At 36.3% G+C, this 16,845-nt stretch overlaps 1 protein-coding gene across 2 annotated transcripts in view; it reads right to left on the reverse strand.

Moving 5' to 3' along the window:
- Window positions 1-6,659: 6,659 nt before the first annotated feature.
- Window positions 6,660-16,845, reverse strand: part of LOC117219143 (lachesin) — a 185,546-nt gene continuing 175,360 nt past the window's right edge. For both annotated transcript variants that reach the window (XM_033468061.2, XM_033468062.2), the window contains exons 9-10: window positions 15,993-16,160; window positions 6,660-8,549 (exon numbers count right to left, since the gene is read on the reverse strand). In XM_033468061.2, coding sequence (XP_033323952.1) covers window positions 8,254-8,549; window positions 15,993-16,160 — 464 coding nt within the window. In that variant the 3' untranslated portion in view covers window positions 6,660-8,253. The remainder of the gene's footprint in view (window positions 8,550-15,992; window positions 16,161-16,845) is intronic.

Raw genomic sequence — 16,845 nt, forward strand, 5'->3', positions numbered from 1 at the left:
TAGCGCTCACAAAAACCATAGACAGGAACCGGACCTAGATCGCAGGTCCCCGGTCAAAGCTTTGTTCGATCCATGGCGTGCAAGTGTGTCGTCGCGCTCGTTAAAATCGCTTGGTCCGATCGAAGGAATCCGCTGGGACAGCCCGGCGAACCCGAGGTGTCTTTTGCTCCACACATAAAAAGCTGCCGACAGTCATTGAAAACGCGATATACCCTATTACGCTTTGCCGCTTACGAGGTCTACTTATACAGATATCCTTAGTTACCCTGACGTGTCAATATGCACACACATGTACACGTGCAAGCCCTGCGTGTGTGTATGATACATAGATACGTGTACAACCGTGTATGTACACCACGCGGATTTTATTGCCACCGAAACCGAGAGAGGAACGCACCAGGCTGCTCGGTCTATGCGCGTCCCCGCCGCTGAAAATTATCCGAACGACGTTTAATGCTCAAAACAGAGAATCCAGAGAATACAGCTGGAATATAAAATTACGTCGCGTCGCGAGATTATGAACCTCGTTAGTGGGGATCAGAGTTGGGCAAGACTTTATTCGGATGGCGAATAAAAGATAAATAAGAGTGCAATTTTATTCGACATTATCGAATAAAAATTTATCTAGATAAAAATTTGTCGGAGCACAATTTTCATCGAATAAGAATTTACTCGTGATTTGAATAAAAATGATGGATCATAGTGTTTTTTCATAGCTTATCGACCTATTTCTTCCTTATTACTATTTCGAATTATTCGGACAAAGAATATTTCGAATTATTCGAATAAAGAATTATTCAAATGAATATAATAATTATTCGAAAAAAGAATCATTCGAATGAATATAATAATTATTCGAATTAGAATGAATATAATTATTCGAATAAAGAATCATTCGAATGAATATAATAATTTTATTCGAATATATATAAAGAATCATTCGAATGAATATAATAATTATTCGAATGAATATAATAATTATTCGAATAAATAGAATAATTATTCGACTAAATAGAATAATTTCTGACGAGTATAATTATAACTCGAATTATTCATAACGTCGATTCATTCGGATAATTATCTCAGATAAATATTTATTCGAAGCAAACCGAGTAATGCCCAACTCTTCAAGGGATGAGATCAAGTTCAATATAATACTCACGAGCCCGAATCATTTTCAATATCCAAGTTCCATTTCATGGGTTTCCATTACTGCCCAAAAGCAATAGCGCTTCAATGACTATACATGGTGTACCCGTCAAGTTTTGTCATCGTTCTTCAGTCATTCACGGCGGTGCAATCAAAACATACGTCAAACGAAATTTCATCAGTACTTGGTGGGCTACGCATTCGCATAAATTCTTTCTACGTAAAAAAATTAAGCACACACACAAGTTTCGAAAACATACTTATAAGTACATTCGCTGTCGAAAGGAATCGAATCTTTCGCGAATAGTACTCGAATCTTGGAAATCCGAAATTCATAGGAGCTTCTAAGCGAAATAAATAATTGTTGAATTTCTGGTCATCACATTCATAAAAGTATGGAGTCTATTCGACCATGATTCGAGCGTACTCGCAAGTATTACGTTCGTTTAACTAAAGTACTCGTGAAAGATTCGAAGCTATCTGTGTCAAAAACTATCGAGTATACTTAGGAGTACCGTTTCCATTTTTCAAAGTACTTTACAAAGAGTTCGAATTCAAGCAGTCGAAGTTCGAACCTGTTTACGAGGAACTTGATCCCACCCCTACTCGTTAGACTACTATGCTCCTCGGTTATAAACAATGATTTCCCGGTTCTCCCTTAACCAGGCTGCACCACTGTACCCAATCTTTGCTCTTTTCATCGCAACAGATACTTTTTCTGCCACTGAGAATTCATTTTATTAGCGTTGCTACTTGTGTTTCTGTTTTCTGTCTTTTCTCTGGCGTCCTTATTAGAAGCATGGTGTCAAGCTGGTTTCATAGGTTCGGTTTCATTTGCACGCCAGACAATAATATTGCGTTACCAGTTGCACCGTTGATGGGAAATAATCGGAACAACGTATACCGGGTGTCCGGGAACTCCCGTTACACCTGGGAAGGGGCGATTCCTGTGGTGATTTGAATGTATAATGCAGGCATAGACTCCATATTGTGCGTGATCTGAAGAGTGCTCGGAATATTGTCGTCTTACGTGTAACAAAATTATGTATAATAAAATTAACAATAACACGTTATCAATTGTTATGCTCAGACTGCGGATTTCATGCATTTACAGCAAAACTGGGTAGTTGGAATTGCAAATAGCGAGAAGACTAAACGAATTTAAAAATGTCAATGCATTGTTTCTAATGTACAAAAATTATTATAAAAAGAAAGAACTGACTACTTAGTTTCTACTTCTTGTAACTGATGCAGACAATTTTTATTCTGCATAAAAAACCGCAGTCTAGTTACGCTCACTCAAGATTCATAGATTTTGTGATTTTGGCTGCTCTGATATGTTTGATTCCTTTCGGTTTCTATTGTAACATTTATCTCCGAACGATACGATATGTATCGATAATGATACGATATGTATTCGCGTGAAATTACAGGTGTAACTGAATTTCTTAATTAAAAGCGTGAAGCCAAAGTGGGTGATCTTAATTTGATCTTTTAGCACTAGGATGTTACTGAGAAGAGATTTCACTTGTACGCACTGTTCAGGTCACTTAAACACGAACGCAGATCTTCATATACGATAGAAATATACAAATTCATTCGGTATCGATGTTTCGCTGTAAATTCTTCAACACGTTTCCGCTCGTCGAAGCATCAGCTGTCTACAACGAATTAACACGTTCGAGCCAGGGTACAATCATGGCACAGTAATTGCAACGTTAGTCATTCCTTAAAAATTCCTCTTGAGCATCAACGACGCGGTGTTCTCGCGTCGTTCGAGAATCGAGATGAAATGTGGGATCATTGTCGTTCAAATAATTGTAAACGGTTCATCCTCCTGTCTTCGTTCTGTCGGATCTCCTTTAGCGAGAGCCCCTAGTGCATTCGTCCGAACCTAAAGTTTCGTTTGATCGCGGAAATCGAAACCCCGGTGTCGATTTTTAGTTTTCATCACGCGCGATCCACGCTGAATGATTTTCATTGGGCATGGGGCAATAAGAGATTGATCGCGGTGGGGCACGTATGCCGGTTGAATTTTGAAAGATCACCGTTCGCACGGAGCGGACCGTCATCGGGCGTCGTGTCGCGAAAGTGAAATTTCCGGGCAAAGTGTCCTCTGGATTTTAGGAAAATATGGCCCGGATGTCGCCGGGAAGTGGACACTGAAAATAAGTGCGGTGGACAGACCGGTGCGGACTTTTGAAGACCTTCCGCGTGAACAATGGTGAATGCGAGACGAGAGCGATTTCTGCTATTATATAGGGTATACGGAAAGGTTTGGACCAAACTTATACTATATATTACTGAGGCCAAATAGATGAAAAAGGTTTATATAAACTTACGTCTGAATATGCTTTATTAAGAAACGATTGAAAATTCCTCCCACTGCAGGAATGCAGGGTTTTACTCGTCGAATTAGTGATTGTCGAACTTCTTCATATATTCTATCTGTATTGGAAATAATAGTAAAGGCATTTCGAGTGCATTCCCGAAATTGATACTCTGCCTCTATTGTATTTTCGTCCCTCATTTTTTTAAACAAAATCCTGTTTCATTTATGTGTACACGATATTCAACTTCTGTCGTCCCTGATTTTTTAAATAAAATTCTGATAATGTACAATAATAATTGTACAATAATAATAATTGTCACAATAATAATTTCTATTGTTGGTGTTGAACAAGGCATCCCAGTTGAAGGAGGCCATTTCAATATTTCTGTTATTTTTGGAGATATTGGAAAACGTTATTAATGGCAGTTGTTCAGTTCAGTGAGACCTATAATATCGCGGTAATAATATTTTTGCAGCTAGAGAATTTTTTAATTATAATCGTATATTCTTGTATACATATCATTTATACAGCTCGACATCGGTTTATCAATATCTCCAAAAATAACAGAGATCTTTAGCTGGGACATCCGGTATAACATTAGTGATAAAAAAAGAACATGACGATTATCATTCCGATCGATGGAAGAGCGCAGATTTTTCATTACAATAGAACAATACACATACATATGAATGAAAGGGCTGCGTTTGAAAGAGATTTTACGAAATTTTTTGCGAAATTCATTTCGCAGGAACAAAAATATACAATTTACGGTAAACAGACTACGGTTTGCAAAATAAAAATTTTTCTGCACGAATTGCATAGAACAACGGCAAAACAAAAATTCCCTCGTTTTGCTTAAAAATTTCAGCTATCCCTTTCTGGCAGGGATGCACACGAAATTCGCAGTCAAATGATCCGGAATATACAGGAATAGTTATAAATAGATATCGTTGTATACGCATAGTATGTGGTATTATGTGTGACACGAAACCAATAACATTTTTCGCGAGCATAGAAGCAGCGACAGCTGAAAAATTTGAAGTTTACGGAACATATTGAAGTTATATTTCAAAACTGTTTTAAATCATTTCACAATCGAAATAGTAATCGGTGTAGCGTAACAGAAAAAAAAACAATACAGGCTCAATTGCGACCTATATCGCTATTTCATTCTTCTTGCAGCGATCACTTCACTTTTGAAGTAGCAATCATTGTCGCATATTATAATATAGGTCGATTATAACGTGTTAGCATTTCTCGTTTCATTTTCATAAAAAAGTTCAGAATTATTGCTCGCTGTACAGGTCGATTGTAACATGTTAACATTTCTCGTTTCATTTTTATAAAAAATTTCAGAATTATTGCTCGCGCTTAGAACGAAATGAATTTCTCCTGCATATTTTTTCATGCATTTTATGTTCTGCACGTACCGTTATTTCATTCGACATTTAAAGGTAGATAGAAAACGATTTGAAAGATGACCGAAGCCGTTATTTAATTCATTAAAGATTAAATAATATACACTGCATAAACGCAACGTTTCATTGTCAATTTTTTGCCGGGAATTTACGTTGTTGAAATTTGTTGATCATGTTGCGTTTGGAAAATGAGAATTTCAAGATTTATTCGATGTATCATGTGTATCCGACGATATTTCGAAATTTACAGAAATTTACGTGTTTATAGTACTGTAATAAACCGAATTTGATATAATCGAGACTTTTTTATGTAGTCGATTTTTTAAGCGGTGTCCAGGATTGCACTACGATTTTCACATTTCGGCGAAACAGTACATGTCGCTTTATTTGCGTCGTTCCTATGAATTAATTACTTTTCATTCGTGCAAATACATAAAATTAATTCGGTTTCACTAGAAGTGCCGATCAAAAAATTTTGTTGGCTTCATTTGTTCTTTTCTTTGTACTTTACTTGCAGAAATAATAAACATGCACGTCAAAATCGTGTCGTTTGATTGTTTGAATCTTAACAATTTAATAAAATAGAAACCGATACGTCCAATTACTCTTCGAACTTTCTTCTAATTGTCCTAATAAAATTTTGCTGACGATAATCTATATTAACACATTGACGACCGCGCCGAAAGCATCTCAAAATTTCATAGAATTCAAGTATTTTAATCAATTAAATTAAACTTGCAAAGGATGATTATATAACATCGATAACTATTTCAACATTCTTACCAATTGTGAATCTTAATAAAATGAAGAAATTTTTATGGATTAGCATGGAAATTAAATTTTAAATAATTTCATCATCCGCATACGGGTGACGCGGCAGTCAAAGTGTTAAAATGAAACGTTGCTTCTATTGTTTTCGAATAATCCTTTTAAACGATTCTAAAAAGGATTATGTTATCTATAAAAAGAATAACGTTAATTGAAGGAGTCTGAATCTAGTATAACAAAAGACCAATTAACGGAGCTGTCCACAAAAATGGATTCCCCAGAACGATGCGCGAACGATGGGACAGCGAAAGTGTGAAACGTTAGAACGAAATCGCTGTTAAATAGCAATCGGCGAATAGTTTCGTGATCAACGAGCCGCGCTCGAGGAATCAATAATGGGCAAGCAGCGAATAAAGGATTCTTTGTTTTCGCAAATGTAAATAGAGGGGCCAATGAATAGAATGCAATTCTACGGGATCTAATAATTCCGTCGGAATTTTCCCGATAGAATCGTTCGTCGTCCGACATTTCGAAGTTTCGAAGCGTTATTTTTTATTAGCTAACAGATAGAACTGGATAGAAGCAATCGCGCAGTGCCGGATCAATGCAAACACCGAGTTCGCACATGTCCGGGATACACTTGTTAATATTTCAACGTTCTCCTTTTCGCCGGCGGAAAATAAAGTTCCGACGTACGCGGCTCGCGCGTTTCATTTCCTCCATCGTCGCGACTATATAATTTATGAGTCGTACGAGCTAATTCGGCCCCCCTCGTATCGCTGGCGATCACATTAACAAAAACGTTAAACGCTATAGAACCGTCATTCCAGGCGTCGGAAGCTCCCCAGATTTTTTGCGTTCCTCGGGCGTGAACATTTTTGCGATGCCAGGATTTATGTTATACGGACACCGGTTTTCGAACTTTGGTATTTCCACGGGAACCGTTTATTCTAATTTTTACGAATTGCGTGAGTGTCTCGATTACCCTGCTCCCCTTGATCACTCATAGTAATTTTACTTGTATTTAAAAACAACGTTAATCCTTTTAGATAAAATTCGATATGTAATTTTCATAACCGAATCAAAACTTTAACTTCTTAAGATCTTCGAAATGTGGGAACTAACTTATGACATTTTTGATAATTGTTTGATGCGATTTTGCCTTCATCTAAAATGATTTTTTTTTATTTTTCTCTGTAATTCCAACCAACTGCGATCTCTACAAAAATTTGTTTACACATTATCTAAAGTAGACTAATGTTTTTGACGTTACGAAAAAATTCAGGTCATTTGGTCCGATGTTAAGAATGTTATTTCGTTTTCACTCTTTATTTACAGGAAGCTTATTCATAGTGAATCGTGTCTAAGAGAAGCTACTTCGAGGGAACTATTTCGAAGGGATTTGTTGCATTATACTAATCTAAATAATTTGATTGCCATAGATGCCATGTGGATGCCATTGTTGTAGTTTCTAAACGATTTTTTAAGAAATTCTTATATGTTAAACATCAATTTTAAGAACAGCTATTAGAAAATTGTTGGTAGATTAAATGATAAATGACGTTTGAACATAAAATAAAAATAATAAAATAAAATAAAACATAAAATAACGCGGAGTCTAATGAGAAAACAAGCGAATACAAAGAACAAGAATTGCTAAAATTTATGGAATTTATTTGTATACGATCAGTTAGTCGTTTTTCCACATTTGGCTCCATTGAGTTCAACCATCCAATTAAATTGGAAATTATGGAATGCTCACCAGTTTCACCAGTTATGTAGCTCTATATAAATATTTAGACAAATCAGTTTCTATCGCGCGTGTCTCCACGAAAAAATCAGCAAACCTTCCTCAAACACGTTTTCAAAAAGAACCTCTACATAGTTGATTCCGAAAAAAATCGCAGAAATCGCTCAAGTCTCAGCGTTGCAATCGGTCGCCTCTTCTCCAACAAAATTGTTACATATTCCCGAAACATCGGCTCAATTATCGCAAAAGTTTCGAGAAGAACTTCTTTATAATCAGTTCAGAAAATAATCGCAAAGAGCACTATACTTTCAGCGCCTAAATCGGGCTGTCAAATAGGAGAATCAAGAAATTACGATTTGAATCGCTCGTATTTTCTGTGAACAAAATTAATGCGAATTTCTCAAACGTGAGCTCGATCATCACAAAAATTTCAACAAGAACCTCTTCGTAGTTGGTTCGGAAAAGTATCGCTGAAATCACTCAAGTCTCAGCGTTGCAAACCGAGCAATTAAGCAGGGGCGACAGAAAATTCTAGCTTAAATCGGTCGTCATTCCCTTGTTAAACATATTCTTGCCCGTTCCGCATGCCGACATCGCGGTACGTGTCCCGCATAGTGCCCAACCATGATCGTTTCAACCGGGAACCGCCGCGCGCCGCGCCGCGATCCGTTCTCCGTTGTTCCGTTATTAAAGCTACGATTTAAGAATAAGCCACTCAGGGAAGACGATACTTCGTCGGCGCCGAATTAACCGAGAAACAAAGCGTACCATCTGCCGGACCGGCCTCGTATCGATCGTGATTTTAACAGATTTCTCAAACCTCTGGTCGGCTGGTTCATTGGCATCGCTGGTAGACGGCGATCAGCGTCAGAACGATGATCAGCAGACTAGAAGCCGACCGATGATCCGCGTTCGAGGCCGCGCCGATCGTTGGCCTCTTTTTGCCGATCCTCATAGTCGGCACCGGAGTCGCCACTGATGGGTATCCCAGATGGCCATTGATCGCGTTGTCCACCGACAGAGGCCTGTTCTCCATTTTGTCCATCTCCGCCGAGCCGTAAACGGTTTCGTCCTCCTCGTCGTAAAACGACGGCCGGGCTGCTGTTTGCGTTCTCGCCGGCCCTGAAATCTCTGCGAAGCATGCCAATGGGATGTTCTGTTTTAGTGGCCAGCAAATCTCATTCGTTCCTCTGGTTTTTCTGTTAGGTACCGGAAGAAGTTCGTGCGGTTTTTACGTTAGCATCGCTCAGAAATCGATCGTAGATTTACCGGTTATGGCCGGTGCACCGTTTCCGGACATCTGTATTATTGTTGTTGGATTGCGGATTTTTATGCAAGTTTTTGAAGGACAATTAAATGTGCATATTAACGAATATCTAATTGCATTGTTATTCGACGTTCACTATGAAAACAATTTTCTAATTGATATAAGGGATCGTTTCCTTGTTCAGATTTTTATAAAACAGTTTATAAAAATTAGATTTTGCATTTGGATCCGCGGACTAGTTGTTATTCATATTTTCTGGGTTGAAGTTGACTACAGTCAGCGTCGAGCAGTTTTCGGATAAATTCTTTGAATAAAATTTGTTACTCGGATAATATGTCGAATAAATTCTTCGAATAAAATTTTATTCGGATAATCTGTCGAATAAATTCTTCGAATAAAATATTATTCGTTATTCGGTATTCGAATAAAATATGCACACCTCTAGCTACAGTTAACTTCAAGCTAATGAATATATTGTTTTTAGTGGATACGTGGAATCATCGAAGATAAATTCTTCTTAATAAGGAACGCGTGGAACTGTGGATTTTCTTTGCAATAAACGTAAAAATCCTCACGACCTCTTTCCGTTTCCTAATAACTTAACCCCTTGTCCTATAATATTGTGTCAGACTCATTACGAGCATTTCTAATTAAGTTTACTAATCATTGTGAAGGTTTGATATTATATATAAATGTTGTCTCTTTCTCTTAAATAGTGTGAAATATAATTCTATTCTTTTTGTTATTCGCACAATAAATTATAAATAATAATAAATTATCTTTTCTGGTACGAAATTATTAAAGACAAAAACGCGTTTCAATCAATACAGTTACAAAAGAAATCGTAAGACAAGGGGTTAACACTTATGTCAACGATCAGGTACCCATTAGATACCCAAATGTAGGATTCTGTTATTGGAGAATTATTAAAACTGGATAATAGATTATCAATTTGCTGCAAAAATGAAGTAATCATTTCACAGCTTGCAGGCAATCAATGAAAATATTTCGATATGATCTGGAATATAAAATTAAATTAAAACGAATGTATGTATTATAATAATCATTGTATATTTAGCATAATTATTAGCATAATTTTTGCATGTAGACCATCCTCATACGATTTTTTTACTTTTTTTACTTTTTTGTTTACTTACACATGTAAATATGAATTGCATACGAATCTGCAAATTGATAAAACATTTAATCTGGATGTATTGAATGACGTGTGAATAGCGTGGTATTATTATAGAAATTCGATATAACATGTTTTCCAATTAAAAATGTACATCGTTTTATAAGTTGGAACGTATCGCTGAATATGTTGTAAACGTTTAAAATAATTTATCCCTCGAATAACAATTTTGTTCTTGCAAAATAGTTTCGAGATATTCTGTTAGCTCGAAATCGAACAATTAAGAATTTCGACCGATCGAATTCATGTATAAGTTAAAGCTGATTTTTAAACAATTATTTCAATATTTCCTTTGTAACACGCTGTTTATGGAAACTAGAAGGCAGATTTAGCATCACTGAATTATTAAAACGCAAGAAAGAAAAAACTTTGGTATAGTGGCGCGAAGCTTCTGTTTTGCTTTTAGCATACCGAAACTCGCGGAAGAAGTAAATTTCTATTTAATTCGAGCTTTTATGAATTAGTCTATGGAAATGCGAATTTGCATATACATTCGCGGTGTACTTACTGGCTATTGCACTTTAAGAAGACCGACCTTGTTTTCGGGCGTTTCTAACAAATGTTAACCAAATTTATTAGGATTAATAATGAAAGTATCCTCGTGGGATTTTTTTTTGTGAGAAAGAAATATGAATAAATTCTATTTATATCTAAAAGTCAGTAATACTGTATTTTAATTGAAAATCGAATTTATTTCTAAATTTTTAGTTTCTCTTGTTTTTGTTGCACTGTCAGAAAACAGTTTGAACAAAATATATTTACAGAAGCTACTCAATCTGTATGTTTTTATTAATATTAATTTGTCAGCAATTTACTAAAGAATATGTTCAGTGACAAATGTCTCTGTTGTTCACAATCATAAATTTAATTTAATTTTATTAAATCAAGTGTTTAATTGTTAATTTTGTAGTAGCCAAATTTTGTATACATATTTGTTAGACAAATATGATGAATATTATCAATAACCTTGACGTAACCTTGACATACCAAGGTTATGTGAAGTTTATGTCAGTGTTTTTCGTTAATAACTCGTAAACAAAGCTGCAGATTGCATTTTCGCAAAGTAAAAAGTTACTTGAAACGACCTCAGCTACCCCTCATTGTCGGCTGTTAAAATAATCGTGGAACACCCTGTATATATTTAATAAAATTGAGTCATTTCCTTAAAATAGGTGACTATTTAAAAATTAACTGTTTTTGCACAAAAGAATAACATTACGAATATGACTGGTAAAAGATGCAGAAAAACGAATTTTATGCAAACGTTACTAAGCAGTAGAGTATACTGTGCAATAGCAGATGTAATATGTTTGGGTTTCCAGCAAAATTCGTGGAATCCCGCGAGGAATTTTAGATGTAGGAAGACTCATTGCATACCGTGAACATAGAGTGATTAAGAAAACATACCAACTGTGGTTATTTGGTGGTTAGTACAACGAAATCGGTAAGAGTTTTTTTAACCGAGTCGTTACAAACTCTTACGAAACAATATAAATGAAACAATAACAAATAAAGGAGCATGCAGAATAAAAATGAAAAACAGTTCCGGCAGTGATTCGCCGTCATTCATTTGCAACTTGATAGATTTAGTTTCCTGTTTGAGATAAACTTTTGCTTCGCTCACCCGTCTTCTTAGCATTCCAACAATGCGACAGGTTACGAACACCGTTGCGGAAGTTTTATCGTCTTTCCGGGCAAGTGTTCATCACTGTCCCACATCATTTATTCGGGCGAACGCTTTCTGTCAATCGAAACAGAATATCCAGTTGGCGAAGAAATTTCCAACGAGAAAATTATTCGTAATGATTACAAGACCGTGACTAAAAGTCAAGGGAATATTCATGGGTAAATTGCTGCGCGATTCATCGAAATAGTCGCTTTCATGCAAAATACGCAGACACGTTGAAAAATTTCATCTTCTGGTTGAATTTAATTTTATTGTACAGTATATTCATTTTTCATGGTCGATAATTTGCGAATAAAATTATGAATACAATGTGCTTCGAAAGTAGTTTCGCAATCGAGATGGTAAAAATTTCTTCTCGTGTTTCATTTTACTTTTTCATTTCAATTAAAATGTAACCACTTTAAATCGATTTGAAACATCGTGCGATACGTTAAAAAGAAATGAAAGAAGAAGAATGAAGGTGAAACAGCAAAGGAATTCATTTTGTTTAATTGAAAATAATCTCCGAATTTGATTGTGCATTATTGAAATTACTCGCACACTCAACTGTGAATGCACTATCGCGATTTTGCTTTGGGATTATTGACATAAGTAGAATCGGCAAACCATGGTCAGACACTCGATGATAGGGTCACCAGAGTCACTAACGATAAGCATTATTTTCTGAAAACGAATTTGCCTATAAAATAAAATTATTCGATGTTTCTTACTTTAATTTTGGCGCAGAATCGATAGTCGGAGAACAATAGTTTCGCAATTAAAAATGATGAAAATATATAAAATAGATTGTGTTCGCGTGTAGAGCATTGTTATCGAGAAAATGATATTTAATCTCTCGTCGAGCACACATGCTTTTGAGTACAGGTGGCTGATGTGTTTGACCATAGATTAATATATCTATCTACATTGTACACAGCACGCTATTATCCGTTTCCCACCAATCTTACCGTCCCCTAATTATCAATTTACGTCAAGTTAACGTGGTAAACCGGTAACACCGAATTACTCTCTATGATTATAATGTAATCAAGAACGATTTTCGAATTAAAATAAGCTTGCGATTTAATTCGAGCTTCAAGTGTTTTTTACTACGATTCTTAGAGCTGTATGCATAAATTCCTGAAATTGTGCGACTCAATAAATCATTCATGTATTGTCCATTATTGAATAAACAAACGTAATTGATGTTCGGTTATAATTGAAACAGCTTTTACGTATACTGTTGTACTGAATATCCATTCGAAAATAGTTATTGATCAATAATTAATCGAAACAATACTCTCACTGCGGAAATAATATCACTATTTCAATAAATACTTTGCTTTCAATTCAGTAAAAAAACAGAAACCGAGTCGAAGTTCGATTGTAATTGGAAAAACATTGTTCTAATACTATTATTCTGTTCACTCATTCTAAAATACATAGTTATCGATAAATACAAAAATTAATCGAAACAATACTTTCGCTACGAAATAATGTCACTATTTCAATAAATACTTTGCTTTCAATTCAGTAAAAAAACAGAAACCGAGTCGAAGTTCGATTGTAATTGGAAAAACATTGTTCTAATACTATTATTCTGTTCACTCATTCTAAAATACATAGTTATCGATAAATACAAAAATTAATCGAAACAATACTTTCGCTACGAAATAATGTCACTATTTCAATAAATACTTTGCTTTCAATTCAGTAAAAAAACAGAAACCGAGTCGAAGTTCTATTGTAATTGGAAAAACATTGTTCTAATACTATTATTCTGTTCACTCATTCTAAAATACATAGTTATCGATAAATACAAAAATTAATCGAAACAATACTTTCGCTACGAAATAATGTCACTATTTCAATAAATACTTTGCTCTCAATTCAATAAAAAACAGAAACTGAATTTCGTTGCCCAAAAGAGTCTGAATTTGTCCACGTATCCTCATTATGAGCGAAACTTGTTCGTTTCGCGGCGACGTTCATAACTCCACCTCTGATATCGTAAACTGAATTTCACAATTAACTGTCCCGAAATAGAAAGTTGATCTCTCGAATTTCGTGCTGCGCCCGATGCACCCCGTACGGCGCACCCAGTGCATCGGGTTCCGCAGTCCCCCCATCCGAAAGAGAAACGAAGGAATCGTTGTTGCTGTGACAGTGCAGTGCCTCACTACCAATTTCTCTCGGTCCACTTCGCAAGCCAGCCGGCGGAGATCAAAGTGGAGCTCGTTCATTCCTCGACGACGCGTCGCGAAATCATCGTCAACGCTTTCACGATAAACGAGAATATACGAACCGAGGGCGAGTGCTGTGCCGGGAGCAGCGGGCGCGGGATGAGCAAGAGAAGAAGAGGAAGAAGACGGGTGGAGAAGAAGAAGAAGAAGAAGGAGGAAAAGGACGAGGAGGAGGAGGAGGAGGAGAAGGAGGAGGAGGCTGCATCGTAGGAAATAAGTAAATCTCGGTATCACGAAACGGCATTGATTCCCAAGACGTAATCGGGTCTGAGCTTGTCGGCGCCGCTCGTGACGATTTACCGAGGAGCGAGCCGCGTGCGAGATCCTTCAGGCGAAGTGCTTTGGGTACCCGGCTGTCTCTCCCTGGAGTGCTCTGACCTGATTGAAAGATCCCGGGGATCGTATGCGAATAGATGAGGATTGACCGAAAGAAGGCGGTACGACTGCTCTGATGTCGTCGCGAAATCCTCGGGGACTTCCGCCGGCAAAGTGAGGATGCTTGTAAACGCGCGGCCGTGTTTGCTCCGTGGAGCAGGGCTCCTTGTTTCTATGATAGGACGATCAGTCTTCGCGGAGGACTCCGGTCTTAGCCGCGACGCGGCCGGGCCGCGCGGGACCAGGCCGGGCCAACAATTTCCACGCGGGGCTTCCGCAAAGACTCGTTAACCTGCCGGCTCGTTACGTATCAGCCGTGAAATAACACCAACCCGAGACGGATTTCCGGCGCTAAGCGCAACAGCTATCAACCCGGCTCCGCTCTCGCACGCTTATGTTAGTTCCGCGCCTGCCTCGCCTCGTTATCGCGAAGCCTTTCGAATGCCGCTGAATTGTTCACTCTTTCGTTACCCCGCGACTGTTACAATCGCCTGCCAACCCTATCCCCTACCCGCCGACATCGCGGCCACGCTAAAGGAGAAACGTCTAGCGAGCTACTTACACGTTCCGGATCGCTTTTGTTCGACCACATTCGACAACTGCGAATGTACACGGTGATACGCTAAAGCCGTCGCAAAGCAATATCTCCGTTATCGTGGGTCTTTGTGAAAAGAATTCTTTTTAATCGCGGCACAATGATATCGTGTGAAAAGGAAATTCAATTCTTGTTTTCTTTTCTCCTTTTACACACCTTGTTAAATCAAAAACGTGTAAACAAAATACCGCGCGGAAAAAAAAGATATTTACAAAAGGTCTTTATGAAAAGACTGTTTTCAACCGAGCTAAATCGAATGAAATCGTGTAAAAAAGGAAATTGAATTTATTTTTCTACACCTTGTTAAATCGAAGCCGTGTAAAAACAGAATTGGGTGTACTAGTAATATTTCCGATGAAATGTTGGAAATACATGTATCTTTTTTTTTGTAGGATTGTTTACACTGAATCGAATTACGGCAGCAATATATATTTGTGAGAAAATTTGACGGTTTGAAAAATCTCCATACACGATTTTCTTCGTAATTTATTTCTGCACAAACCACAGTAAATGTATCAGTTTGAAAACTGCATTTTTGGACGAGTTGTTTTAGCTTGTACATTAATTGAATGCGTTGCAGTTCAAAAAGGCTATAAAATATATATTAACTGAATAATTTCTGTACTTAAAAAATATGGTAAAATATCAATACTGGAAAAGTCATGTGTCATAATTGTTGGAATACGCAAAGTAATTCAGTAGCTTATTTTTCTTCACATTTTTGTAACTTTAATAGAACAAGAAAAAATAAAGACGCTGTTTCTTCTTAAAAATTTCCTTTTTCATGTATATTAAAATTTGCTTCTTTTAGCACGTAATTGCAAATTGAAAAAAAGAAACGTTGATAGATCGATCAAATATTTGGATTGTTTATTGTTTCGAAACTTATGAAACACTATGTTACTTCAAGAAATACATTAAATGAAGCCTATTTTTATGAATAGATTCATCGATTGCCTGAAGCACGCCTGAAACATTCATCATTGTTGTCTGTGTATATAAGAAAACATCAAATTCGTGTTAAAAAGGTAGCGAATTAATGTCTGCGTCTAATAATCTCGTTACGCGCGCACACGTGAAAGCATGCGAGCTGCACGAGGTGAATAATAAATTATAGAAAATGCGACTGGAAAGCAAAAGATACACAGCCGCAACATGTAAATAAAATATATTGGCGGAAAGTACAGACACGCGAGGTCGCTTTCGAAATATTTCAGTGGCATATACACTCACGATATAACCGAATACTGCTCTCGGAGGCGCCTAGAGAATTTTTGGCCACGCACTGATAGGTTCCCACGTCGCGTTTCTGCAGATTTCGAATAGTCAGCACCATCCTGACTTCGAACTGGGATTTCGGGATCGCCTGTACACCGTACTGCTGGCTCGCTATTATCATTACTATGGGAACAGAAAAATACTATTTATAAATATCCATTTTCACATCCATACATATATATTATGTAACAAATACTCTTCGCTCGGATTTAATGACTTTCATTTAAAATTAATTGAATAATATCATTGAAGAAAAAATATTGGTTTCTACATAGTAGAATTTTCTTTTTAAATAACAGGTAATCAGCCACAATTTTTAAGAGGTTTGTGTAAACACGATAGAATTCATCGATTATGATCAGACATTATTCTATAAATTCTATAAATTCTATAAATTCTATAAATTCAATAAATTCAATAAATTCAATAAATTCAATAAATTCAATAAATTCAATAAATTCAATAAATTCAATAAATTCAATAAATTCTATAAATTTTATAAATTCTATAAATTCCATAAGTATCATAAGTACCATAAATATTATAAATACTATAAATACTACAAATACTACAAATACTACAAACACTACAGATACTACAGATACTACAAATACTACAAATACTACAAATACTATAAATACTACAAATACAAATTCTACAAATACTATAAATACTACAAATACTACAAATACTACAAATACTATAAATACTACAAATACAAATTCTACAAATACTATAAATACTACAAATACTACAAATACTACAAATACTACAAATACTATAAATACTATAAATACAAATACTACAA

Source organism: Megalopta genalis, chromosome 11 (genome assembly GCF_051020955.1).
Source record: "Megalopta genalis isolate 19385.01 chromosome 11, iyMegGena1_principal, whole genome shotgun sequence".
Lineage (NCBI taxonomy): Eukaryota > Metazoa > Arthropoda > Insecta > Hymenoptera > Halictidae > Megalopta > Megalopta genalis.